A 26,378-nucleotide genomic window follows, 5' to 3' on the forward strand; every position below is an offset into this window, starting at 1 on the left:
AGCAGGGGAAGGAGGAAGAGAAGGAGCAGGGGAAGGAGGGGAAGGAGGGGAATCCTTGGGGCTGCAGTGTAGAGCTCTCTCCCTGCTCCCGCTTCCCGCCTGGGCTGCAGTGCAGGCATCAAACAGGGCGGAAGCCTAAGCAGTGAGAAAGGAAGGAGGCTATTTTTAGCACCGTGGCCAGGGTGTGAATGTTGGTAGAACTGAGCAGGGCCTGAAGCTGTCTGCATGATAGAGGGAAGAAAACCTGTTGGTTTTTAAAGGTCAAAGGCCAGGTGGAAAGTTGTGTCCCCATCCTGGGGAACACCCCGAGTGCTGGCGAGACGCCAGCAAGAACTCCACCAGGTCACACACACAGGAGATTCGTGCTGTTTCTTTTCCCTTTTCAACCTCCAGTAAATTCCTGTTGCAGTGATGAGACCATGCCCGGAGGGGAGTGATGAAGATGCCAGTTCATGCAGGACTGGGCGAGGTGGGGGTGTGTGCCCGAGGCAGCACCAGCAGTCCCTCCCACTTCCCACCGTCTGGGCTCCCCTCGCCCCAGCGGGTGGTGACGTCTGGAAGCCTGCAAGCCTGGTCCAGGTGAGCAGCGGAGAGACGGACAGGAATGCGCCTCTGGGGGAACACCTCGCCTTCCTCCTGCCGGTGCCAGCTCACTCCACGTCCCCTGTGCCTGTGCGGGACAGACGCACTGTGACTCCCGGGCACTGCCAAGAGTCTCCAAGCAAAGGCTGCTGACGTCTGCTGGGGACAAGACAATGTGCAAGGATAGCGCTGCTGGGACGCTTACCTTTCAACTCGGGATATGCCAAGAGTGACAAGACTCACACCCCCTTTTAGGGAAGGGGGCATTCTCTTTTCTGGGGGTATCTCGAGTCTTTGGAGTCCTTGCTTAGGTCACAGGGTCAGGAAATGTTTCCAGGAAAGAAAGAACTGTGTTCACAGTGCAAGGTTTGGAATGTGGCGGTTTCATGGGAAGAAGAATCGTGACTGAGGAGAAGGACAGAGATGTGCTGAGAAGCGCTGAGTGGAAGGGGAGAAAGCCTAGCCGCGTGGCCGAGGACAGCAGAACTTAAGGGTCCACCTGAGCGTGCAGGCTTTCCATTTGACTCTCCACTAGTGGTGAGTTTCTCAATATTCCTCCTGGGGTCAGAGGACAGCACTAGGAGCAGAGGACCCAGCTCCGATTCCAGTTCCGGCACCGAGCTCCTGGGTGGTGGGCCTTAGTTTCCTCATGTGCACGAAGAGTGGTGGGCCAGGTGGCAGACACGCCTCTCCTCGTCCCCCAGTTCCTGTGTGCCCCGAGGAGAGGGGCTCTGACAGGCTCCCCGAGGGCAAGTCAGCTCCTGACTGCCTCGTGGCCGCGGCAGCCAAGGCCTGCTGTCAGGAAGGGTCTCGTCTGCATGCGCGGTGAGTTCAGGGAGAAGCCTGCCCCAGCCTTGGAGGGTCCGTGGTTTCCAGGGCAGCGAGACAATTTCTGCAGCTCACACTGCCCATCTTTAGCTTGCACGATCCCTGAGTCAGTGGAGGCTCAGAGACAGCAGGTCCTGGAGTGCCAGCAGGACAGAACCAACGGGTTGGTGCAGATGGGGGAAGGTGGGGGTGTCAGGAAAAGCCGGGAGGCTGCTCCAGGATAATAGTGCTGAGAAGGGCCTGGGAAAGTTCCTTTTCTGGATCGTGGGCTGCAGCCCTGGCTTTTCTGCCTGGAAGATCTGTAACTGAGGAAGATGGCCTAACTTTTAAACACAAGAGGTGGGGGAGCGGAGGGAAGAAAAGACTGAAAAATAAAGAGAAATGTCAAGGCTGCACCAAAGGCATCTATCCTTGAAAGAACCCTTCTCTTGAACTGATTAGTTGTCCAATCATTTTCGTCCCTTCCTTTCAGTGTGCAGGGCATGCCCCGAAACTGCAATACCTTGGAACTGGAACTAGATAAAAGTTAAGGTCCTGAGATGGAACAGCGTGAAAGACTAATTCCTAAAGGCAATGGGCATTTGCCGGTGAGGAAATCTGTACTTCTGTCAATTTTTTAGGAAGTGAGAAGGTGCAGCTTGGCCAGGCATCATGGGAAACGACTTGGTCGGCCTGGCAGAGTCAGTGTGATCCCACGCGGGCTGTGCTTTGGACCCCCAGAGAGAAATGATAGTGACTGGGGGAAATCAGGAGCAAGGAGGCAGCGGCAGCCCCGGGAGTGACCTCTGACGCCCGCTCCCAGAGCCGGTTTCAGCCAGCGGCGTCTGGTCTGCCACCTGCATCCCAACACAGGTGACCAAGGCCTGCCCGAGGCCCAGGCCCACAGCAGTGCAGGACGGGTCCGGGCCTGGAAATGCGGCCCAGCCGGTATGCTGGCGGGGCTGAGCAGAGAAGAGGAGCAGCTGGGCTCATAAAGGAAACCCCAACTTGGATCTCACGTGTCGGGGTGGCTCTGGCTTGGGAAGTGTGACGGAGGAAAGGGAGGAGGGAAAGGGGCCGTGGGGCGGGCAGAGAACACCGTACTCACCCGCGCTTCCTCTCTGTCCCGGCTCCTCCGCTAACCTGTGCAGCACAGACACAAACGATATACTGAGGTCACAGTCGGGGTCTCTTCGCCACCCGGATGTTCACCTGGGGCCTCCCTGACCCGTGGGCTCCTGGGCTTGCCTCTCCCCTTTTGCTCCTCGTAGGTCGACTTTGCCCGACCAGGTATGAAAACAGAGGTGAGTCACCCAACCTACAACCAGCAACTGCAGCTGACCTAATAGAGCCATGGAAACAAGTGCCTCTCAGGAGGAGGACGATAATACTAAAACAGAAAGGAATCTACCTTAAACCTAAGGAGCAGTTACATCAGGGGACACCGTCCGTGTGGTTCTGAAAGTGAACAAGGTGAAAATGGTCTAAACTATGATAGGAGCAGTAGTTCCTTCCCGCAGACGTATCTGCTTGGGATGCTAAATCACACTCTTGTTCACCCTGAAATCTTGAATGATCGCCTGGACCCTCAAAAGCCTGTATCTATTCTCACCAAGGACCACTGCTGGCAGTCTACCAGACACGCACTAGCGTTAGGTGTGCAAACCGGATTTATAGCTTCCAACACCGTGGGGGCAGGTTCTGGGAGAGGTGATTCTGAAGGACACAGGGACATAAAATGAGGCCGTGGAGCAGCTGAGACGAATTTAGGGCTCTGAAGTAATATGGGGGAAGTTATGTTAGCCTGCGTTTCATCTATATAGTCTTGGTTGTAAGTACTGACTCCTCAAGGTGAGGGGATGCAAAGTGGGAATCCAGCGGAGCAGAAGCATTCCCCAGGGTGCAGCCAGACAGGGAGCCAGGGCAGGCAGGGAGAGGCCGAGGCAGAGGTGAATGTGGTTGGGAAGTGTGGCTGAGTCGTGAGTTCTTCAAAAGTGCCCATTTGGCTCTCACAGTTTTTGCACTGAGCAGACTATGCCTGACAGGGTGCTGACCCAGTTGTGTTTGTATTATGTCAGCATGATTTCAACCCCAAAGAAGCAAATCGCTCTCTCTTTCTGGTTGATACTTATTGCCCTCTAATGCCTAGGTGACAGTAGTTAGGGCTACCTCAGTCTATAGTAAGATCTCACGCCTAGATCACAGTGGAGAATCAGAAGGTCCCTCCATGGTTTTAGAACTATACCCACGTAACAGCCACACGTTAACTATAGGGACATATCCTAGGACCTTATACAATGCTGAGAGTCAAACATCCTTTTTAAACCCTACCCATCTCTCACCCCAACTCTTAATACTCTTCCCCTTGGGGATGACACCTAAAAGCCACAGAAACAGAAATTCAGGCATTCTCACGAAAAGATCTCACATAGACGTACAAAGCAAAAGGTGCAAAGAAAGAAGAGATGTTGACAGGGCAACACAGGTGCCAAGACAGAGGGACCCTGAGGGTACCGGGTACCAGACAAGGGAAGCCACACCCAGTCCCTGTGTGAGACAGAGCCTACATCCAGACTTGAACCAGGTCTAAGGCTACAGTCTGTGGTCAGGGCAAGGCCCAGGTGGTCAAGGCACAGTCCTCTGTGTGCTTCGGGGGAGCAGGGCAGACTGAGGAAAGGCCATGGGAAAAGCTATTGGGAAGGGAGGGGGGTATAAGGGAAGAGAGGCCAAAGCAGCAGCTGTTAGGTCTTCAGCCAAGAACATTCCACATGAACGCCGGGATCTGGTGGGACCGCGTGTGCGTGCATGCGTGTGTTTGCAGCATGTGTTTACATAAGCGTAAATCTATCTCTGTGTGTCTCCTCTTCTCTTCACCTCTTGCACTACAACCCTCCTGCCTTATTCCTAGTCCCCCATCGGTATGCGGAAGTCCGTCTTCTCTCCATTTCTTTGCCGCATTTCTAGATGTTTCAAACACCGCTGCCCTCTACTGCTGACCTTCTGACGGCCATGCCAAATACTTCATTCTCAGCAATTCATCATAGCTATCGTCCACTTTCTCCCAGGCCTTGCTCTGACTCACTCGATGATTTCAGCACCTGGAGTACATTTTTCTTCTCTCCGTTTCTTCCTTGGCAATTCCAGTGTCCTTGCTGACAACCTTCAAAGACCTCACTCTCTTATCCGCACCAGCCACTATGGGTAAAGCTCTGGACACACCCCTCCCAAGATGCTCCCCCTTTCCCATCACAACTCCCTTTCCCGTATCCACTTCTTTCCACCCTTCCTTAAGACTTCTCTCCCTTCACGTGGTCTCGCAGTCGGCTCAGACTAAAGCATGGGCACTGGTGTGAGAGACACCTGGGCTGAGTCCAGGCTCTGCCACTTATGGCCTCACGTTGTTTAACCACCCCGAGCCCTGTCTAGAAGCCTTTCCTCACGGGGCCGTGGAATCAAACAGGAAGAGTGTGTTACGTGCAGAGCATTTAGCAGGGACCCGAGAGAGCCGGGCCGGCTCCACCTCAGGCTCCACAGCCTCCTCCGGGCAGCCACCCACTTCTCTCCCTGACAAAGTGCTCTGCTGCCCACCAGCCTGTTTATTTCCTTACGTTTATGAATCTACTGACATCCCACTACATGCCAGGCACTGTTCTAGGCACTGGGGATACAACCTGAACAAAACAGACCGAAGTCTCCACCTTGTGGAGCTTATATTTTGAAGGAATCCAGCAACTGGACGTATTAATACATCACAGAAATAACAGCTAACTCTCAAATGTCCAAAGAGAATCGTGTTATCTGTTCAGGGTAACATAGAAACATGAAGATTAAGAGCATGAAGTTTGGAGTGAGAAAGACCTAGCTCAAATCCAATCTTTACCACTTAAGAGCTAGTTGATCTAACTTCCTCTGCGCCTACTTCCTCATTGGTCAAGTGGGGATATCATTATATTACATATCTCACCAGGTCGTTGAGGACTGAATGAGATTATACATGGAAATCAGTTAGCACAGCTCTTTTGAACATACATTATTTTTAAGAAGGTTTTATATACAATAAAATGAGGAAGCATTACTGTCCCGTGCTGATACCTTTCTCTGTTGCTTTTAATTCCTCCGAGAAGCCACAAAACCATCTGGCTCTTCTGTCCACAATCATCTCTGCCTTTTCAGAAACTCTTCTTGTATTTATAATCATACGCTCAAAGTTCGATGACTAACTTTTCCTGCCACTTCCTTTTATCTCCTATTTATTTTGCATATCTTAATTTTGCTCTCCTAACTGTATTATAAACTCCTTGAGGCAAGGGGTAACGTTTGGTGTTTTAATTGCATCTACTTCCTGTATCCCATCCGTCTATCATAGTGTCAGGAGATCAGAAAGCTTTTGTTGATCCACTGACACAACCACCTCTAGGGAAAAACTTGATGGTCAGTTGGGAAAAGTAGGGAGAAGGATCCGTGGGGGTCTGAAAGCTCTGGGGAAAGGTGGCAGCAGGAAGGAAGGCAGAAACAAAGGGGAGAGGGGGATTCCGTTCAGGGGCTAGGGCTCTGGCTCCCATTCAGACTAGGGGTCCTGGAGCTGCCTTTAGCTCTGTCTTTCCCATTCTGCATCTTCTCTTCTTCTTCCTCTGCACCTTCCCCTGCTGTGAAAACAAGTCCAAGGAGGCCAGTGACCCTTCGGCACAGTAGAAGCATAGGAGGAGGGAGAAGCGAGTAGCTTAGGAGGCTTGGGATGAAACCCTAGCTAAAAGCTCATGGCTTCAGGTCTCCAAGGGTGCTGAAATCACCTAGTCTGCACCCAGTGTGGTCCATGCCCCAGCATCATGTCCCCAGAAGCCCTGAGCCCAGAGCAGTGCAGTCTGATGTCACCCACCCAGCTTCTGGCTCTATTGCTGGCTTCTCTAAGGTGATGATATCTACTAAGGTATATGGCTAATACCTTGCATTCAGGTTCAAGAAAACAATGATAAAAGTGTACAGCAGGGAATACCTAGATGAACACTGGCTTTCGTTAAAAACAAAACAAAACAAACATACAAAAACCTGGTTTTAGCTGATGACAAACTTAAAATGACTGAACAGTGCAAAGTGGCTGTGTGGAAAAAAGCTAAGGCCATCTAAGGTTACTTTCCCTGGGGCCTGCTCAGGGCGGTGGCAGAGCTCACCGTGCTGGGGGTGCAGTGGGGGTCAGGGGGAAGACCCCTTGCAATGTGGAGACGTGCTCAGCCCTGGAAACGCACTTTGAACCAGGGCCTTGCAACACTTGGGCACACGGGATGGTCAAGTGAAACCCACGTCACATGAGGAACGGCTGAAGGAACTGTGAACGGCTGCCTAAAGAGGAGAGGCTGCGGGAGAGCCACGTGACCTGCCATCAGACACTGGAAAGGCTGACATGAGAGGAGGGGCTGGGCTCATCTGGGTAGCTTCAGAGGGTGGAATGAGGATCAGTTTGCTATAGAAAGGCAGATTTTGGCTCCCTGATAAGGAAGAACTTCCCAGTGAGGAGAGCTGGTCATGAATGAACTCGCTGGGAATATTCAAACAGAGGACTTTTATATCAGGCAGCAACTGGATGAAATGACTTCCAAGATCCTTTCCAACTCTAAGAGTCCATCATTTGTGAAAAGATTTCAGAAAAGATGAGGAGGGCAAGCTATGGATATAAACAGCATGTCCACGCCGTACAGAATACATGGAAGATAATTTGAGCACCTACTCTCATCCTCATGAAAATCTTGACAGTGATGGTAAAAACAGGTTGGGGACTTCCCGGGGACGCAGTGGTTAAGAATCCGCCTGCCAATGCAGGGGACATGGGTTCGAGCCCTGGTCCAGGAAGATCCTACATGCTGCGGAGCAACTAAGCCTGTGCGCCACAACTACTGAGCCTGCGCTCTAGAGCCCGCGAGCCACACTACTGAGCCTGCATGCTGCAACTACCGAAGCCCGCCCGCCCTAGAGCCCGTGCACCACAACTGCTGAAGTCTGTGCTCCTAGAATCTGTACTCCACAACAAGAGAAGCCACCACCATGAGAAGCCCGCGCACCCCAACAAAGAGTAGCCCCCGCTCGCCACAGCTAGAGAAAGCCCGTGTGCAGTAATGAAGACCCAATGCAGCCAAAAACATAAATTAAAAAAAACACATGTTGGTGTTGGGCTCTTCCACTCACTGAGAAACTGGCAGCCTTGCATGTAAAGGGAGTTTACCTCTGTGTTTGATAGAGATACTGGGCCATGTGTGGGGCTAGTCCACATCTACCATGGACCTAGAGTGGAGCATCAGTGAAAGGGGCCCTCGTGGGATTGCAGACATGATCCCTTGTCCTGTGCGGGGATAAGGGCAGTGTGGTGGTAAGAGCATCGCTTAATGTTCAGACCTAAGCTCTAGGACCAGCTTTGCCCCTTCAAGCTGTGTAACTTTAGGCAAATCTCTTTTCTGATCATCACTCACCGCATTTCTAAAGTAAGGGGAGTGGACAGTGCGATCTCTAAGGTACCTTTCAAATACATTACATGGTTTTGTTAAAACTATCCTTTCTTACTAGGAGACATTGCTGAGTATCCCCATACCCTTACTTATTATGAAGCTGTTTGGTCTCTATGTGCTTTGTGTTTAATGATGTCTAGTCACCTCCCAAACTAGTGTGATGAGCTCATGAACCACTCATTTTGCACAAAACCTAATACGTGGCCATGAGGCATGAGTGTGGTTAATTTCCATGCCTGAAATCCCCTAAGAAATTCCCTCCAGAAGTGGGATTTCTGGCATCTGTGGGAGCTATGTTAGGGAAGGGACTTTCTAATCACCCATGAGGTCATCTCAAAGGTGGTCATCTCTTCTGTTTATGTGTGTGTGGAGGGGAGCAGTGCTTCTAAAAGGGAGTGAGAAATGGTACCAGAACGGAGACAGTGTTACTGTAATGCTGCCTGAACAGGAGAACTGGCATATTAACTGTACTGAAAAAACCAACACAGGCCACACACTTATTCTCTTCTAAATGAAAACAGCAGATCTGAGAGCGAAGCCATGGGCCAGACCTTGGCCTGGTCCCATGACAACACTAAAGGCATACGCTTTCTCCTACAAAGGTCTGAAGGAGTACACGAGGCTCGCCTTCCCTAAGCGCACGCACAGATGATTTCAATGTATTGTGTTTCAATAAGTACATGTGTCTGAATAGCCCACAGAAAACCTGCTTTATATTTTTATTCAATAACCTTGTTAAGCTAGTTCAAGGTATCCAAAAGCATTACATTAGGTGGAAAGACACAAAAGAGGGCCATCTGTATGAGTGACCCACAGCACTTAGGAAGGGAATGTGTTTGTTTAATATATAACACGGGAATCTGACCACCATAAAAAAGATTAGCAAAATACCTGACGGCTACAAAACTGATGTAATCATGGGGATTCTTGAAGACATGCTGATAATGGGAGTGGCATTCTATTTTTTCTCTCCTTCCCGGGTATTACGTAAGGGGAAATATGCCATGAGGTAAGGGTCTCTGGAAAATCACTGAAATAGCTAAGAGACAGACAGACTGAGAAAGAAGTCATAGATAAGACTGAACATGAGGAACGAAGGAAGCACAGACTCAGGTCATGAACTTCCAGTGAAATCAGAGCCTCGTCATGGACAAAAGGAGGGAATAGGGTTTCAAAACCAAATCAAATAGGAGAGAGCAGAAAGGCAGCCGGGAGAAAGTCCAGCAGCTTTTGCAGCTGATGCGGTTCCAGTCATCCAGGAACGCTCTGGAGCGAGACAGCTGAGCAGGCCTAAGGAAAGGGCAGCTGTGGAGGAAGCACAGATGGAAGACAAATTAAGGGAGGGAGGGGCCTAACCGAGCTGAATTTCTTTAAGGTCGGAATTGTGTTTGCTCCACAGGGCATACTCTTAAGAGGAACCTAAACATGTGATTATCTCTATGTGATCACGTGTGGGAGAGAGGCTCCCAGGATGAAGGCATCCAGCGCATCCCTGGAAGGCAAGACGACCGCGTGGTGAAATTAGGGAGACGCTTTACCACGCAGTGAGGCGGCGAGGAGGGCGCGGAGGGGGAGGTGGGAGGCTGGGCGGGCGCTGTGGGCGTCACCTGAGTGGAGCTCCTTCACCAGGGATGACATGGTGCTGGTGATGGAGTCAGCGGCCACCAGCAGGTCATTGCGGAGGTCTCTCCTTGTACCTGAGGGCAGTCAGAGCAGATGGCGATGCCAGGTGGGTCGGGGGGAGAGAGCTGAGTGACCGCCTGGGTCGGCGGGGCCCTGGGACTCAGGGCAGAACTCCTAGGGGGAGATGGGCCGAGCAGCTCTGCCCGCTCCCAGGCCGTCAGGAGCACCGGTACCCAGGTCTGTCTGTGGTCCGCCTCCCTCTTCTCTACCTGAAGAGCAGGACCCTGTCAACTCCATACTTCTCAGCCACAATCAAAGGAGGTGGATTCTAGAACAAATGCTCAGGCAGGACTTACTCGCCAGCTCCACCTCCCTGCTCTTGTCTCCGCCCCAGGAAGACTTCCTGAGCTGCCTTGTCTTCCCCCAACCACATAACATCGCTGGCCATTAGCTCCACAGACAAGGAGGCTTCAGCAAGGTCCTGTTTAGAGTTCCACTCCTTCTCTTGTTTGCTCTAAGGACTTTCCAGGCCGAGCGCCCGACTTCAGGGATGCTTCCATCCAATTCCTCCGGAGGAGGCAAAGCCCAGAGGACAAGGCACTTCCCACAACCCAGAAAAAAGAGCACAGAAGCCCAGGAGGCCTGTACTTCGCACATGTACAAAGCCTGCAGACCTGTTGCAGACCAGCCCATCTAATGAGAAGGGGTCAGCGCTTGACTTATTTTTACTGTATGTGAAAATCTGATCATTTAAAGCGAAGTGCACAAAAGAAACTGGGAAAACCTCAGTAGGAATCTTGTCCACGTTTCCAAACCCCCTCAGCGCTCCATTATACTCTGCTCCCGGACTCACCCTGGGCGAAGGCCTCCTGCACGTCCCCGCCAACTCCGCTCAGCGGGTCCTGCGGGCAGTGGGTGGGTGTGGAGCCAGCGGAGGTGGAGTGCACGGGCATGGGCATCGGGCGGCTGCCTCCGTGAGTGGGCGACGTCTGCGGCGATCCTGTGGCCTGAGCCTGGGAGAATCAAAGAGATAAAACATGTCATCTCAGGTGCCTTACCTCTTTGAGGAAGGGGAAAGTCCTTTTTTTCAGTCAACCTCAGCCAGCCCAGGGCTTCAGTTCAGTGGTGCAATGCAGTGCACGATCACATTTGAAAGGAAGGAGTCAGGCTGCCTCCAGCACTGGTGAGAGGAAGAAAAGGGAAGGAAAGGGAGAGAACAAAGGGGGAGGAGGGAGAAGAGGCAGCAGGAACACTCAAGAACGGACTAAAAGCGGGAGGGAAAGGGGTAGAGGCGTGCACAGGGAGGGGGGGCCTTCCAGGTGGACAGATGGAGCAGAGTAGCTGGTTGGAGGATCTGGGGTCACACAGCTGGGAAATAATATACAAACACCTTTGAGTTTTGTTTGCAAATACATTCAGGTGCATTATTTCATTTGATCCTCATAACAACTTGTGAGTAGAACGGGCACATGTTTTTTTGTATCCATTTTACAGAAGAAAAACAAGGATGAAGAGAGGAAGAGCTCTGTGTCAGGATGCACGTCTCGTCAGCGGGAGATGCTGGAACAAGCCCTTCTACTTTAAGGGCAATGACACGTGTTCTGCGCCTCTGCAGCTGCCAGGCCACAGGGAGCGCGCCTGAGTTTGTGGGTCAGGAGTCTAGCTGCAGGCTGTTCCCAGGAGCCTGGTCATCTGGCCCGTCATGCTGCACTCGGCGTGCTGCACTCGTCAAGCACACACAGTGAGGTCTTCTGTGGGCCATCTCGTGGGGACTAGGTGAGAATGGACACACATTTAGTGGAAACCAAACTTTCCTTGTGAGGCTCTGCCTCAGTTTTGGAGAAAGCGTGGAGCAATGGGATAAAATTTAAAAACTCCGGTTAAAGGGAGCTCGCTGAGATTCGGGCTCTGCTGCTCTTCAGAGGAAGGGCAACTGAGGGTGGCATATAGACCGGGGTTTTCTTTGGAAGCAAAACTGGGAAAATATAAGCCAAAGTGTGCAAATGAGTTCAAAGGAAGATAATTACCTTTTGGGATCTGGCTCAGAAACCCCACGTACAAACAGAACCTGCCACCTCGAACAGGCTGACAGGCTGTGTGCACAAAGCCCAGCTCAACGCTTCACCCAGTGTGAGCACCGGACCAAACGGAAATGATCTGTTCTCCATCGTTCTTGCTTTGATTCGTGTCTGTGTGTTTTAATTTGAGAAACTTAAATACAGAAAGCTTAAAAGTGGAACATAACAGACCACTCAAATTGATAATTAATATTGTGTCAAATTTATTCCAACCTAAAAACACTGCAGATAAATCTGAAGACCGCTTTCACCACTAATTCTTTCCAGTCCCCTCCTCTCTTCCCTTCAGAGGCAGCCACTGTCAAAGGTTTTGGTGCGAAACTTTCTACCTATGTGTACATATGTAATTATGAATAATATATGATATTTCGCGCCTTTAAATTTTGCATGAACGGGTATCATACTGCACATATCATTTTGCAACTTGCTTTTATCATCTAGCATACTTTAAAAAATGTTACTGAAGTATAGTTGATTTACAATGTTGTGTTTAATTTCTGCTGTACAGCAAAGTTAGCATACTTTTTGAGATCTTTCCATGATAAAAATAAATATGAACTTAGACCCTTACCTCACATTATATACAAAAACTAACTTAAAATGGATCATTCCAAATGTAAGAACTAAAATTATAAAACTCTTAGAGGGAAAGATTAGACAGTGACTTTTCAGATATGACACAAAAAGTATATACTACAAAAGAAAAACAGATAAATTTGACTTCATTAAAATTAAAAACTATTTTTAAAGGACACCTTTAAGAAAGTGAGAAAAACTCAGAGGATGGGAAAAATTTTTGCAAATCATCTCTCTCATAAGGGACTTATATTAGGAATATCTACACAACATGGTAAATCAACTATACTTCAATAAAAAAATTAATTAAAAAAAAATATGTAAAGATCTCTTGGGACTTCCCTGGTGGTCCAGTGGGTAAGACTTTGTGCTCCCAATGCATGGGGCCCGGGTTCGATCCCTGGTCGGGGAACTAGATCCCACATGCATGCCACAACTAAGAGTCTGCGTGCTGCAACTAAGAAGTCCGCAATGGGCTTCCCTGGTGGTGCAGTGGTTGAGAGTCCGCCTGCCGATGCAGGGGACACAGGTTCGTGCCCCAGTCTGGGAAGATCCCACATGCCGCGGAGTGGCTGGGCCCGTGAGCCATGGCCACTGAGCCTGCGCGTCCGGAGCCTGTGCTCCGCAACGGGAGAGGCCACAACAGTGAGAGGCCTGCATACCGCAAAAAAAAAAAAAAAAAAAAAAAAAGAAGTCCGCAAGCTGCAAGGAAGATCCCATGTACCGCAACTAAGACCTGGTGCAGCCTAAATAAATAAATAAATATTTTTAAAAAAAGATCTCTTACACTCAATAATAAAAGGACAGGTAACCTAATTTAAAAATAGGCAAAGGATCTGAATGGACATTTCTCTAAAGAAGATATGCAAATATCCAATAAGCATATGAAAAGATGCTCAATATTATTGGCCATTAGGGAAATGCAAATCAAAACCATAATGAGCGGGACTTCCCTGGTGGTGCAGTGGTTAAGAATACACCTGCCAATGTAGGGGACACAGGTTTGATCCCTGGTCCAGGAAGATCCCACATGCCGCGGAGCAACTAAGCCCGTGCGCCACAACTACTGAGCCTGTGCTCTAGAGCCTGCGTGCCACAACTACTGAGACCACGCGCTGCAACTACTGAAGCCCACGCACTCTAGGGCCCGCGTGCCACGACTACTGAAGCCCACACACCTAGAGCCCGTGCTCTGCAACAAGAGAAGCCACCGCAATGACCGTGTACTGCAACGAAGAGTAGCCCCTGCTTGCCGCAGCTAGAGAAAGGCTGCATGCTGCAACGAAGACCCAATGCAGCCAAAAAACAAAACAAACACAAAACCCAAAAAACCACAATAAGCTATAACTTCATACCCACTAAGATGGCTATAATAAAAAAGACAGATAATAACAAGTGTTGACAAGAATGTGGAGAAATTGAAATGCTCATAAACTGCTGGTAGGAATATAAAACTGGTGCAGCTGCTTTAGAAAACAGTTTGGCAGTTCCTCAAAAGTTTAAACACTGACTACCGTATGACCCAACAATTCCACTCCTACATGTATATACTAGAGATAAATGAAAATCTATGTATATACAAAAATTTGTACACAAATGTTCATAGCAGCATTATATATAATAGCCAAAAAGTGAAAACAAACCCAAATGTCCAGGGACTTCCCTTGTGGTGCAGTGGTTAAGAATCCGCCTGCCAATGCAGGGGACACAGGTTTGATCCCTGGTCTGGGAAGGTCCCACATGCCACCGAGCAACTAAGCCCGTGAGCCATAACTACTGAGCCTGTGCTCTAGAGCCTGCGAGCCACAACTACCGAGGCCACGTGCCACAACTACTGAAGCCCGGGCACCTAGAGCCTGTGCTCCGCAACAAGAGAAGCCACCTCGGGACTTCCCTGGTGGTGCAGTGGTTAAGAATCTGCCTGCCAATGCAGGGGACACAGGTTCGACCCATGGTCCGGGAAGATCCCACATGCCGTGGAGCAATTAAGCCTGTGTGCCACAACTACTGAGCCTGCGTGCCACAAATACTGATGCCTGTGTGCCGCAACAAGAGAAGCCACTGCAATGAGAAGCCCGTGCACCACAATGAAGAGCAGCCCCTGCTTGATGTAACTAGAGAAAGGCCGCACGCAGCAACGAAGACCCAATGCAACCAGAGGAAAAAAAAAAAAAAGTGTTGGGGAGGGCATGGAGAAAAGGGAAGCTTTATGCACTACTGGTGAGAAGGTAAACTGGTGTGGCCACTAGGCAAAGTGGCATTTTTCCTCAAAAAATGAAAAACAGGACAATCATATGATCCAATAATCCCACTTCTGTGTATATATCCAAAGAAAATGAAAACAGGGACTTCCCTGGTGGTCCAGCAGTTAAGACTCCGTGCTCCCAATGCGGGGGCCCAGGTTTGATCCCCGGTCAGGGAACTAGATCCCACAACTAAAGATCCCACATGCTGCAACTAAAAAATCCTGCATGCGGCAACTAAAAGATCCCACATGCTGCAACGAAGATCCCACGTGCCACAACTAAGACCTGGCACAGCCAAATAAATTAAAAAAAAGAAAAGAAAATGAAAACAGAATCTTGAAGAGATATTTGAACTCCATATACACTTGTTCACTGCAGCATTATTCACAATAGCTAGGATATGCAAACAACCTAAGTGTCCATCAACAGATAACTGGATAAAGAAGATATGGTATATATGTACAGTGGAATATTATTCAGCCATGAGAAAGAAGGAAATCCTGCTGTGTTATTTATGGTAAGTGAAATAAACCAGACAAAGAAAGACAAACACTTCATGGTATCACCAATATGTGGAATCTAAAAAAAAGTCACGCTCAGAAACTGAGAGTAGAAAAGTAGTTGCCAGGGGCTGAGTGGTGGGGGAATGGGGAGAGGTTGGTAAAAGGGTGTAAACTTCCGGCTAAAACATAAGGTCTGAGGATCCAATCTTACATGGTGACTACAGTTGGTAATATACTATTGAACAGGTGAAATACGCTACGAGAGAACACCTTAAATGTTCTCACACACACACAAAAGATAAATATGTGAGGTGATGGACATGTTAATTAACTAGATGGGGAAAGCCTCTCATCATGTATAGGTTTATTAAGTCTCTACAATGTATACTTTAAATATCTTACAATCTTATATGTCAATGATACTTCAATAAAGCTGAAATAAATATAGAATAAATTATAAAAAAAGAACCTGTGTCTAGAACATATAAAAAACCTCTTGTAACTGAATAAGAAGACAGGCAACCCAATTACAAAACAGGCAAAGACTTGAATAGACGTTTCATGAAATAAGATATACAAATGAGCTAAAAATTACATGAAAAATGCTCAACACGAGTACTCAGGGAAATGAAAACTGAAATCACAAAGAGATACCACTTACTGACTGAAATAGCTACGATCAAAAAGACTGACAAGGATGTGGGAAAAGGGAAAGCCCTGTACACTGCTGATGGGACTGTAAAATGGTACAACCACTTTGGAAGACAGTCTGGCAGCTTCTTAAAATGTTAAATGTAAACTTACTACATGACCCAGCAATTTCACTCCTGATATGTACCCAAGAGAAATAAAAACATATGCTCATCCAAAACCTGTACACAAACGTTTATTAGCAACATTTAGTTTAATAGGCCCAAAGTGGAAATAACCCCAAAATCTACTGACTGGTGAATGACCTAAAATGTGGTTAATCCATATAATGGAATCCTACGAAATCTCTTTTTGATGTTTTTATCCCGGTTTAACTTTTTTTTTTTTTTTGCGGTACATGGGCCTCTCACTGTTGTGGTCTCTCCCGTTGCGGAGCACAGGCTCCGGACGCGCAGTCTCAGCGGCCATGGCTCACGGGCTCAGCCGCTCCACAGCACGTGGGATTTTCCCAGACCGGGGCACGAACCCATGTCCCCTGCATCAGCAGGCGGACTCTCAACCACTGCGCCACCAGGGAAGCCCCCGGTTTAACTTTTATAATAATTTTCCGTTGACAATTCAACATGTTCTATCTTTTGAAATAGTCTCTTCTATTTTGCCAGTGGTTACAAAACATTTATTATTATTTAGTCTTTCAGCGTATATATCTTTTCTTCCCGACTAGTTTATAAACCTTAGGAGTCCGGTTTTGTCCAGATAACATTATCACATATTAATCACTGTATTTTGGGGAAAAACCTCCACCTTTCACCCTATAATTATCACCCTCTGCTTTTTTGGCCATTTTTATGGGAGAGGGAGCAAATAATAAAGCATAAAATTCATTCTAGTTGGGAAAGTGCTTATGAGCAATCAGACCTAGCAGTTCCAGCCCCAATACAAACTAGATAAGGAAGCTGGGAAGAAGGTGAGAGAATCTACAGAGAAGGCAAGAAAGTCTGATGCAGAGGCGTGGCTTTGCAGGAGGGTCCTGAGCCAGCACAGTGTGGGATGTAGGAGATCACAGAAGTGGTGGATACTGGCAATGCCCAGGCCTTTCCTGGGCCTTCCCAGGGCTGAGGGGAACAGAATAAAGGTCGTTTCTTGGGTTGCCTGGGCAGCCTCAAGGAAGGACCCCACGCAGCCAATAGCTTCCTATAAGCTGATACTGTGAGAAGTGATGAGCCCAAAGCTGTCTGTCCATCACAGAGGAGTGAGAGCCTCAGTGAGGTCAGGTGTGGACCTTGGATGCTGGGGGAGTCTACGAACTCATCAGATGCCTTAGCCACGGAATGGAGGGTGCTGCCCACGAGAACCAGGCCTGGCCAACAAGCAAAGGACATGATGGCTTCAGCACAGGTCAACTTGGAGCTATGGACACCCCTCCACTGAGGCCACAGCACCCAGCAAAAGGCCCCAAGGTGCAGCACTCATTTTGGGTGCAGGAAGGGGGATAAGAATCTCTGAAATGACTGGCTTCAGAGTTTTCCTAGAAATGCCCAGACTAAGTGCCCATCTCAGAAAGTGAGCGCTCAAGAGGGAAATTAAGGCCACTTAAATAATTTTTTTCCCTAAGTATGTGGCCTGTGAAATTCAAATTCACTTCACTGTATGACAGTTATCTGGACAGTTATGCTGTCCAACCCAGTATTAAACATGTGGCAAGTACTCAGTAAATCTCGGTGAGACTGGAGCCAGGCATCACCACCCAAGGACTGAGTGTCACAGTCGTTAAGACCGGAGATGAACAAATAGGTTGCTTTTTAAGAACATGAAGCTGAACCTCTGCAAATATTTTAACAGGAAAATGATGACGGGGAATGAGGTAAGAGGGATTGACAAGGGTAGACAGCCACATGTGGCTAAATCTCTAGGATCAGGAAATGAAACCTACTGCCCACCATCAGCTTGAAAATAATCAGGCCCCCTTCCTGGGATCACTGCCCAGGACATGCCTTCTGAGGAAGATAGAAACCAGACTCCTGACATTGCCTTTGTTCAGAGCAGTAGAAAGAGAAAAGCTCAGACCGCTGGGAAGGCATAATTTTCCTCATGGATCTCAAACTTCAGCCCTTGGCTTTAGGATCATGTTGGATTAAAGCAATGCTAGGATGGAGCTGTCAGGAACCCTATGTGCATTCTGGGTCCAGCAGAGCAATGCCGGTTTGGCATCCTTGTGGGGCAGTAAATCCCAAAGGCCCCGGGAGAGGCACAAGTCATAGGTAATCGATATGCAGGTACTTCAGCCAGGCTCGAAGCTGAAGGATCCGGAATGAGGTTGATCTGGAATGAGGCATATGTTGGTGCAACAGAGGTCAACTGACTCTGCTCCTGGGCCGTTTCGACAACAACCATCTACTGAAAGGCCTGCACTCTCTCACCTTCAGGCCTCTACTAGCTGTTCACTCTGCCGGGAGCGCTACCCCTCTGTGGTGTCTGACCAGCTGGTCTTCCAGCTGTCTGCTTCACTGTCACCTCCCTCAGAACCCTGTACAGCAGTAATCTCACCCCTCAAATTTATCTTCCTCACCACTGTGCTTACCACATGCAAAGGCTTAATAAATATTTGTTAAATGACAATGAGGTGTATCAAGTTTCTGACCCTTTCTCTTCTGTAATGGAAAGCGGGAACGTAGCCAGAGCGGGCAATGATCTCCGGGGAGGACTAAATCTATCGTCATCAATAAAGCTTTATGTGAAATACTTTAACTAGGTAACTAACTGTTGCGGGCAGACCTCTGAGGAGGCCTCCAGTGGCACCCTCCCTCCCTGCAGTCACCTCTGGTGTTATCCCCTCCCCTTGAATGTGGGCTGGGTGTAGTGACTGCTTCTGATGAATCAGGCCAATGGGATGTCACTTCTGAGATCAGCTGATAAAAGACCATGACTTCTGTCTTGTCCACACATACCCTCTCCCACCCTTGCCCCTGCTCATGCTAAAGAAGCCAGCTGCCGTCTTATGAGCTGCCCTGTGGACAGGCCCACCTGGCAAGGAACTGAGGGTGCCTTCCAGCCATCAGCCAGCTTTGAACTGTGGCCCTCAATTCAACTACCCACGAGGAATCCTGCCTACAACGACGTGATCTGTTGAGGCTTGAGGTGACTGTAACCTTGTGAGAAACCCTGACCCTCAGCTTGTGAGGACCCAGCTGAACAGCGCCTGGACTCCTGACCCACAGAAGCTGTGAGTTAAACTAAGCCATTACGTTCCGGGGTAAGTTGTTATGCAGCCACAGGTAACTCACGTGCTGAGCTTGAGTGTTTTCTTCCTGCATTACTAGATCAGTCCCATCTGAAGAGCATTTGACCGAGAGGGAGCAGGAGGGAGAATTTTGGGATGAGACCAGGCCCGGAGGCCTGCATGAGACGCCGAAGACCTTGGAAAGAGGACCGTGGATGAGAAGCGATGCAAGCATAGAGAATCAAGAGAAATTTTTCCGGATCTGAGAATGTGCCTGAGTCCCTCAGTGCATCAGCCTGTCCTGAGGCTGAAAGTTTCAACCGCTTTACTTTGTAATGAGTAAATGGCAGGGCCTGGAGACAATTCTCTGCTGCAAATCCAATGACTCAGAAGAGGAGGGGCCGCCGCAGGCGCCAAGAGGGGAGCTTGCTCTGGCCACAGGCCCGGGTGAACGCTAAGGAGGCGGTGAGGTTCCGTGGGAGGGGCGCTCCCTTAAAGTCCGGAGACCTGGGGTTTTATTTTGACTGTACAGGACATGCATTTGAATTCTTCTGGAGTTCAGTCTTCTCATTTACAAACTGAGCGGCATCGAACTAGATGACCTGTGAAGCATTTTTCAGGTATAAAATGCTATGATTCTACGACCTTCACCAAGTTACCTCATCTCAGAAATGCCGAGTGATCAAGGCTTTGCTTCGGTCATAACCACTCTGTCAGTGAAGGATCCCCCTCTGAGGGCTCTCAGCGGCCACCTCAGGGTCACATAAGGCATGTTCTACTCCTAGCTCTCCTTTCCCATGAGCGGAGTCCACGCCGGAGATGCTGCCTGTTCAGGTCTCCTGCACTCGCAGCTGGTGGGGAGGTGCAGGGAGCAGACTGCTGTATGCAGAGGACGGGCTGTCTCAAGGAAGACAGTTTGAAATAAGGTCCTCCTCATTACGTAAGCACAGACTGGAGCGTCTGGAGCACACACGGCTGAAGGCAGTGCTGCAGTGCGCACGGCAGCTCTCCTGGCTCGCCGACAAGTCACCTATAACCCGGTTAGAGACTGCTCATCCTCTGCCCACCTGATAGGTCTGTGCCGGATGGACACCCTGAAGTCGGCGCAGATGAAGCACTGCATTGAGCGACTGCACCTTGTCTCAAAGGCACAGATGGGTTGTACGTTCAGAGAGGCAGGCCCTCCCCATGGAGACTGCTGAGCACTCCACTCAGAGCGAACGCATCTAGAATAAGCAGCACAGTCAGAGGCTGGGGGGAGCATCGCTGCTGGAACCCAGAGATTATGGGGAACCTGAGACTCACACAGAAATCAGCAAAGGTGGAGGGACTAGGGGGGTGGGGATAAGCTGTCCAACGAGGGTCCAAAAGAATCGCGTGCCTCTGGGTTTCAGCTGCCAGGAGAGGGGCAGCGAGCCTAGAGAAGCTGGGGGAGCTTCACGACACGCTCCTTGGTGTTTTAAAGTTTCCTGAAGCAGGACAGTGGGACCTTGTTGAAATACAACTTATTACAAAGGCCTGAACACAGCAAAGGCCAGTCACGTGTCTAACCAACAACTAAACACAATAAATGCCCTGTAACTCAGGTTCTCTGAGGACAGAGGTCCCTTGTAGTTGGAAACAATTCTGCTGGAAAGACAGAGCTAGAGAAATGTTACAATCTGAGAGGCTCTCTCCTCTGCTGGCCCTTCACTGCTTCTAAATCAGCAAAGACTCTGAGAACCTGAGAAAGCTATGTATCGTGTTCCAAGAAAAGAGTTCAGAGGTTATGCTTGTAATGTCAGAGGGTTCGTGACCCCAGGAAAACAGCCTCTGTTTTAGTCCAACATTCATTACTGTATCTGAGGAGATGGAGGCCTAGAGAAGCCACAAGGTCACAAATAAATTAGTAGCAAGGCTAAGATGGGTACCTGGGGCTTCCAGTGGCCTTAAGCTGCTGGAATAACCCTAAGCACTTTGGGATCCCAAGTTTCTGCGGTCAGAAGGAACAAGGGTCAGGTGAGACTTCTCACTGCCGAGGCCAACCATGATTTTTGATAGCAACATAAATTAATTTCCAACACGAGTGAGAAACGTGAGAAGGGAGAATACGGTGATTCCGACTCAGTCTTTTGTTTGAGCGCAAGTCTAACATTGGAGCCAAAACAGGTACAGAGAACGCCAGAGAAGGTGACTTGAGGACACTGTGAGTGGAGATGGGGACTCACATGCTGTGGCAGAGAGCGTGGCCATGCAGGGGCAGAGGTGCTGTCTGCAGTAGGAAAATGACGATATACAGTCCTGGGCTGTGCTCAGCCAGCCCCAGCAGGGCGCCTGGCACACAGGAGGGGCTCCATAAATACTATTTCCTTCCCTTGTTTTTCCTGATGGAACAGGTATGAATTTTTTTTTACCTCCTTGATTATCGTCAGGTAATCAAACCCAGGGAGGCTTATGGCAAAAAGCCTGATTTTGAGAGCTAATGCCCTCGCCAGAGCACAATTAACGGCATCCCCTCCACACACACACCCAACGAAAACTCTGAGCTAAGCGGTTATCATGGTAACAGAAGGAGACACTTGAGTCTCCATTTTTCTCTCTCTGATTCATGGACACCTGCCAGGTAGCAGATGGCCTGTGTGGACAATTACCTTCATTTTCCTGCAATGTATTTAAATTAAACAAACTGGCCTCTTTGCTGCCGATTTTCAGAGGCCCGTTCGGAAAAACAACAACAAAAAACCCAGAAAAACAATGTTGGGAGAAAGGAACTACAAGTCTGAAATTTAGATGAGGCAACCGTGAACATACAGAGAACTGGGATGTATACAGAATGGACTTTGTACATTTTTTTTCGTCAACAAAAGGTAAAAAAAACAAACAAAAAAAAAACCCCACAGACTATTTTGAGCTGCTGCAGGTGGTGGCTCTGCTAGGAAAATGCAGCTGTCTCATCAAATGTGGAAGTAAAAGGAGAGAGAGGATTATCTGACGCTGTACTGTCTGTCCTGCTGCAAGATTTGAAAATAATTGCCTAACATGACAAGAGTTAAGACTGCTGGGAGCCAGGCCCAGGGGTGGAAGTGAGCACACAAGGAGAACAGGGGTGGAGGAGATGAGAAAGGCAGTCACGTGGCAGTGAGCAAAGCAGCAGCCGCGGTTCCCTCTGGGGCAAATTAGAAACAGGTAAAGAACACGCCTGGAGACCTTCCCCTCTCCCCAAAGTGTCCACCGCTGAGGTAAAGGGCGGTGCAGCTTTTAAGGATGAACTTGGCTTCTAAACACCCAAGAGAAGGGCCAGACAGTTCTATGATGTCTCTCTTCTCTCACCACCGTTAATACACATTTATCTATCGTGTGTGTCTGCTGGAAGGAGAGGGGTCCCCAAAAAGTCTGCCTTGAGGTCCCTCCTCAGAGGGCTGACACCTGTCTGTTCCCACATCACTTCAGGAAACTCAGGGCTTACCCATGACCTGTCACTGCCTGCGGTGGCTCTCAGGTGTCACTCCCTGTGGGGTTACTGTTGGACAGCAATGGCAGGACTGCTGGGTGTTTTGTGATCACACTGTTGGCAACGGGGAGGTGGTTATGGTTCTCATTCTCCATGATTCTGCCCCTATTCAAGCCAAACTGAATTATATAGAAGACAAAGCTTACCCGAGCCTGAAAGAGCTGGGGGGCAAGATGTCTAGGTATCTTTCTCAGTGGAAGGAGCAAAGCGTATTAAGTTCCTAAGACTGTCTCAGAAGAACAACCTCTTAAAATTCACCATAAACCCGAAGATCAAAAGAAAGCTGAAATTTAAACTTTTAGATAGGGAAGCTCATAAATTCCAAGACTAGAATTACCCTCTTTCTGTTTGTTTCTCCTAGTTTGCCCAGCTCTGTTTGAAAATGGTATCCCATTAGTTCTCACTGCAGGATTTCAAAGCTAGTTCTCAGCAAAATGATCAGGGGCCTCACTGAGGGAAAAATCCCTATAAAATTAATACCAAACACTCAGATTGCATGTTAGAAACCAAAAGAGGACAGGATTCCAGGAGAGCATGGTCCTTAATTCAGACATGAATTCAACGATGGGGCAGGCAGTCTGAACCTATCAATGATATTTTAAAGTTCAATGAGTCAGACTTAAATGCTGCTTATGGGTAAGTAAGTAAAACTTGTATGATGAGGTGTGGCACCTGATCCAGCACCACCCCTCTTTGTTGAGTCCCTGTTGCATATAATAAGGTGGTTAGAGTCCAGGCTTTGCAGTCAGATGGACCTAGTTTGGATTCCAGCTCTGCCATTTATTAGCTGTGTGACCTGAGGCAACTTACTTGACCTCTCTGAGGCTCAGATTCTTCACATGTAAAGTGGAGATAAGAATATCTTCATGGGTTGGTGAGGATGTACATAAAGTGCTTCACATGCTGGCTCAATGGGGTACTACCTGCCATGATTCCACTTTGAAAGGTGCAAAGTAGAGGTATGAAGGGGCAAGGTCTCCACTCTCAGCAGGCTCACAGCCTCCTAGGCAGTTCGGCATGTACGCAGCTAGCATACAAAGGAGGATGAAATCCGTACCGTAGCAGAGGTACAAAGGAAAAGGGGCACAGAGGCGAGAGAGTTTAACTCTGACCTTCTGGAACAGGGTAAGGTTTCACAGAAGAGGTGGCATCTGAGAGTGTCTTAAGGGGTATAATTTCAATAGGCAGAAGTGGCTCGGGAAGGGCAATCCAGGTGAGGAAAGGGCATGAACAGAGGCACCATGAGAGAGGAAGCTGTATGTGTGTGTTGCAGGGGACGGGAGGAGCATGTGGGGACACTAGTATGCAGGGAGCACAGAAGATATATGGTGGGAAAGAGAAGTGTGGGCCACAATCATCCAGAGCCTTAAGTAAATGGTCATCAAGTTTATTTACTAGGCGATAGATGGGCAAACTATAGCCCGTGGCCAAATCCAGCTTGCCACCTGCTTTTTTACAGTCTGTGAGCTAAGAATGGTTTTTACATTTTTAAATGGTTTTATTTTAAATGGTTATATAAGTCCTTACATAATATCTCTGATTTGGTTCACAAAGCCTAAAATGCTTACTACCTAACCCTTTAAGGAAAAGCTTGCTGACCCCTGCTATAGGCAATGGCAGAGGGAGCCTGTGAAGACTTCTGAGGAGGGAGTGGTGTGGTCAGTCTGGTCTGATTTAGGAATCTGGCTCTAGGGCAAAGTGAAGGAGGGACTGAGAAACAGGAGGCAGGAGAGAGGGAGACCAGGTGACAGATGACAGAGGCTGGAATGGAGAATGATGATAGGAATTGGGAGGAGAGAGACACAAGCAAGTTTTGGAGAAAAAGTTGACTAGACTGTGACAACTGAGTGGGGAGAGTAGGGGACTGGAAGAGAGCATGTATGTAGGGAGTGCTGGCAATGATGTTAACAGAAGCAGGACATATGGACAAAGGGGTGATCTGTGGGGGAAGGTGACTGGAAATCTTTTACCATCCATCCCATATCTAAACCTCAGGATAAGGGACGCTGAGAATGCCTCCAGGGCTCAGACTGGTATCACAGAGAAAGGTTCTCTGATCCTACTTCCCCGACCAGGGATCCAACCGGTGCCCCCTGCAGTGGAAGTGCAAAGTCCTAACCACTGGACCACTAGGGAATTCCTGAGCAGTGGTTCTTCACTGGGGATAATTTTACCTGCTAGGAACCTGGTGTGGGTGTCAGTATGGGTGTGGTGCTCCCACTGGAATTTAGTAGGTAGAGGTCAAGGATGCTGCTCGACATGCTGCAATGCATAGAACACCCCCCGCCCCAACCCACCAAAAAAAAAAAAAACACGTAATCTGGCCCCAAATGTCCATAGTGCTGAGGATGAAAACCTGGCTGAGGGGGACAGAGTTACGAGGTCCTAAAGTCGGTGGCCTGTCCAGGGCTTCTTGTCCCAGGTGGTGAGCTGCTGCAGAAGGAAAGACAGGCCACCAGTAGCCTCAGCTCAGGTTAGAAACTTCAAGGGGCCAAGAATAAACTCTGATAATCTTCTGCACATTTGGGAGATGTCCTGGGGACAGCTACAGGCCTGAGAGTCTCCTAGATTCTCTCTTGGTTTCCTGAGGTCTGAGCTGGTTAAATACAGGAGCTGAAATTTGAAATGTGAAAGCAGTGAATAAACAGTGAATGTCATATATATTAATTAGAATACATAATAATAAAAGCACTGAAGGATTTACGGTTAGCCAGCTTTGTAGAGCAGTAGTGAGTTGGCATGGATTCTTATTAAAGGTAACTGTCTAGCTGCAGATAACTGTCTTTCTGCATTGCCTCTAATTTTATTTTTTTTAATTAATTAATTTATTTTGGCTGCGTTGGGTCTTTTGTTGCTGCACACGGGCTTTCTCTAGTTGTGGTGAGTGGGGGCTACTCTTCATTGCAGTGCGTGGGCTTCTCACCGCGATGGCTCCTCTTGTTGTGGAGCACGGGCTCTAGGCACGCAGGCCTCAGCAGTTGTGGCATATGGGCTCAGTAGTTGTGGCACACAGGCTTAGTTGCTCCCCGGCATGTGGGATCTTCCCAGACCAGGACTTGAACTCGTGTCCCCTGCACTGGCAGGCGGATTTTTTTTTTTTTTTTTTGTGGTGCGCGGGCCTCTCACTGTTGTGGCCTTTCCCATTGAGGAGCACAGGCTCCGGACGCGCAGGCTCAGCGGCCATGGCTCATGGGCCTAGCCGCTCTATGGCATGTGGGATCTTCCCGGACCGGGGCACGAACCTGTGTCCCTGCATTGGCAGGCGGACTCTCAACCACTGCGCCACCAGGGAAGCCCGGCAGGCGGATTCTTAATCACTGTGCCACCAGGGAAGCCCCATTGCCTCTAATTTTCTAAAACATGCTTCTATATTTCTTTCTTCTCTCCTCTCTCTTTTTTTTAAAGCACTGGGCATCTATACTGCAGCTCCAAATGGGAGTAATTCTACTTGCCAAATTATGATTAGCAGCAAATGGAGAAGAGTGCAAAGGAGTCTATCATATCCTTTATAATATGCTTCTTTGGCTGAAATTAAGCAGATGTTCACTTCAGTTAAGGACTCTAGGCCAGGAAGCTCCCTACCTTGGCACTGCTGTTAATTTGGAACATCAGAACCAGCCTTAGGTCAGCTATAAAACCCTAGAGATTGGCATGGCATCAGGATTCGAGGAAATGCCTACAGGTGCTCTCCAAGTGGAGGGTCACAGATCCAATCTCATGCCAAGTGAGGATGTTGTGTGAGGTCTAAAAGAAAGAGAGTGGGAGGCATGGCCCAGAGTCCTAGAGATGAGCCAAAAGAGAGGGCATCATGCAAGCAGCTGATGTTTTCTTAGGATGCTTCCTTTTGTCTGGAAAAGTGGGAGGTAGATGGTTGGCATGAATAAACCCTGGGGAAGGAGTTGGTTAGAAAACCCAGACAAGGAATCGAGGGCCAGAGGATTTCAAAGTCACAAAAGGAAACATCAGTCAAATGAGCCCAGTTGGATTTCTGCAGACCCTTCTTGGTTCACAGCCTTTCCCCAATATATCGATTGGTATCAGTGATGAAAGTATCAAAGAACTGTGGATTGGAAATTTATAGATGAGAAAACTGAGGTCTGTAAAGGTT

The 26,378-nt window shown here is 48.7% G+C and overlaps 1 protein-coding gene across 4 annotated transcripts in view; it reads right to left on the reverse strand.

The window, feature by feature from the left end:
- Positions 1-483: 483 nt before the first annotated feature.
- The window catches only part of DTNB (dystrobrevin beta), a 245,511-nt gene continuing 219,616 nt past the window's right edge, over positions 484-26,378 (reverse strand). For 2 of the 4 annotated variants that reach the window (XM_082852177.1, XM_082852176.1), the window contains 4 exons: positions 10,360-10,519; positions 9,491-9,580; positions 2,498-2,532; positions 484-738 (listed from right to left, as the gene is read on the reverse strand). In XM_082852177.1, coding sequence (XP_082708303.1) covers positions 2,528-2,532; positions 9,491-9,580; positions 10,360-10,519 — 255 coding nt within the window. In that variant the 3' untranslated portion in view covers positions 484-738; positions 2,498-2,527. Of the gene's footprint in view, positions 739-1,853; positions 1,926-2,497; positions 2,533-9,490; positions 9,581-10,359; positions 10,520-26,378 lie in introns of those variants that run through there. The other 2 variants (XM_082852174.1, XM_082852175.1) reach the window with 2 other exon arrangements.

The sequence above is a fragment of the Leucopleurus acutus genome (assembly GCF_964270905.1).
Source record: "Leucopleurus acutus genome assembly, chromosome: 12".
NCBI lineage: Eukaryota > Metazoa > Chordata > Mammalia > Artiodactyla > Delphinidae > Leucopleurus > Leucopleurus acutus.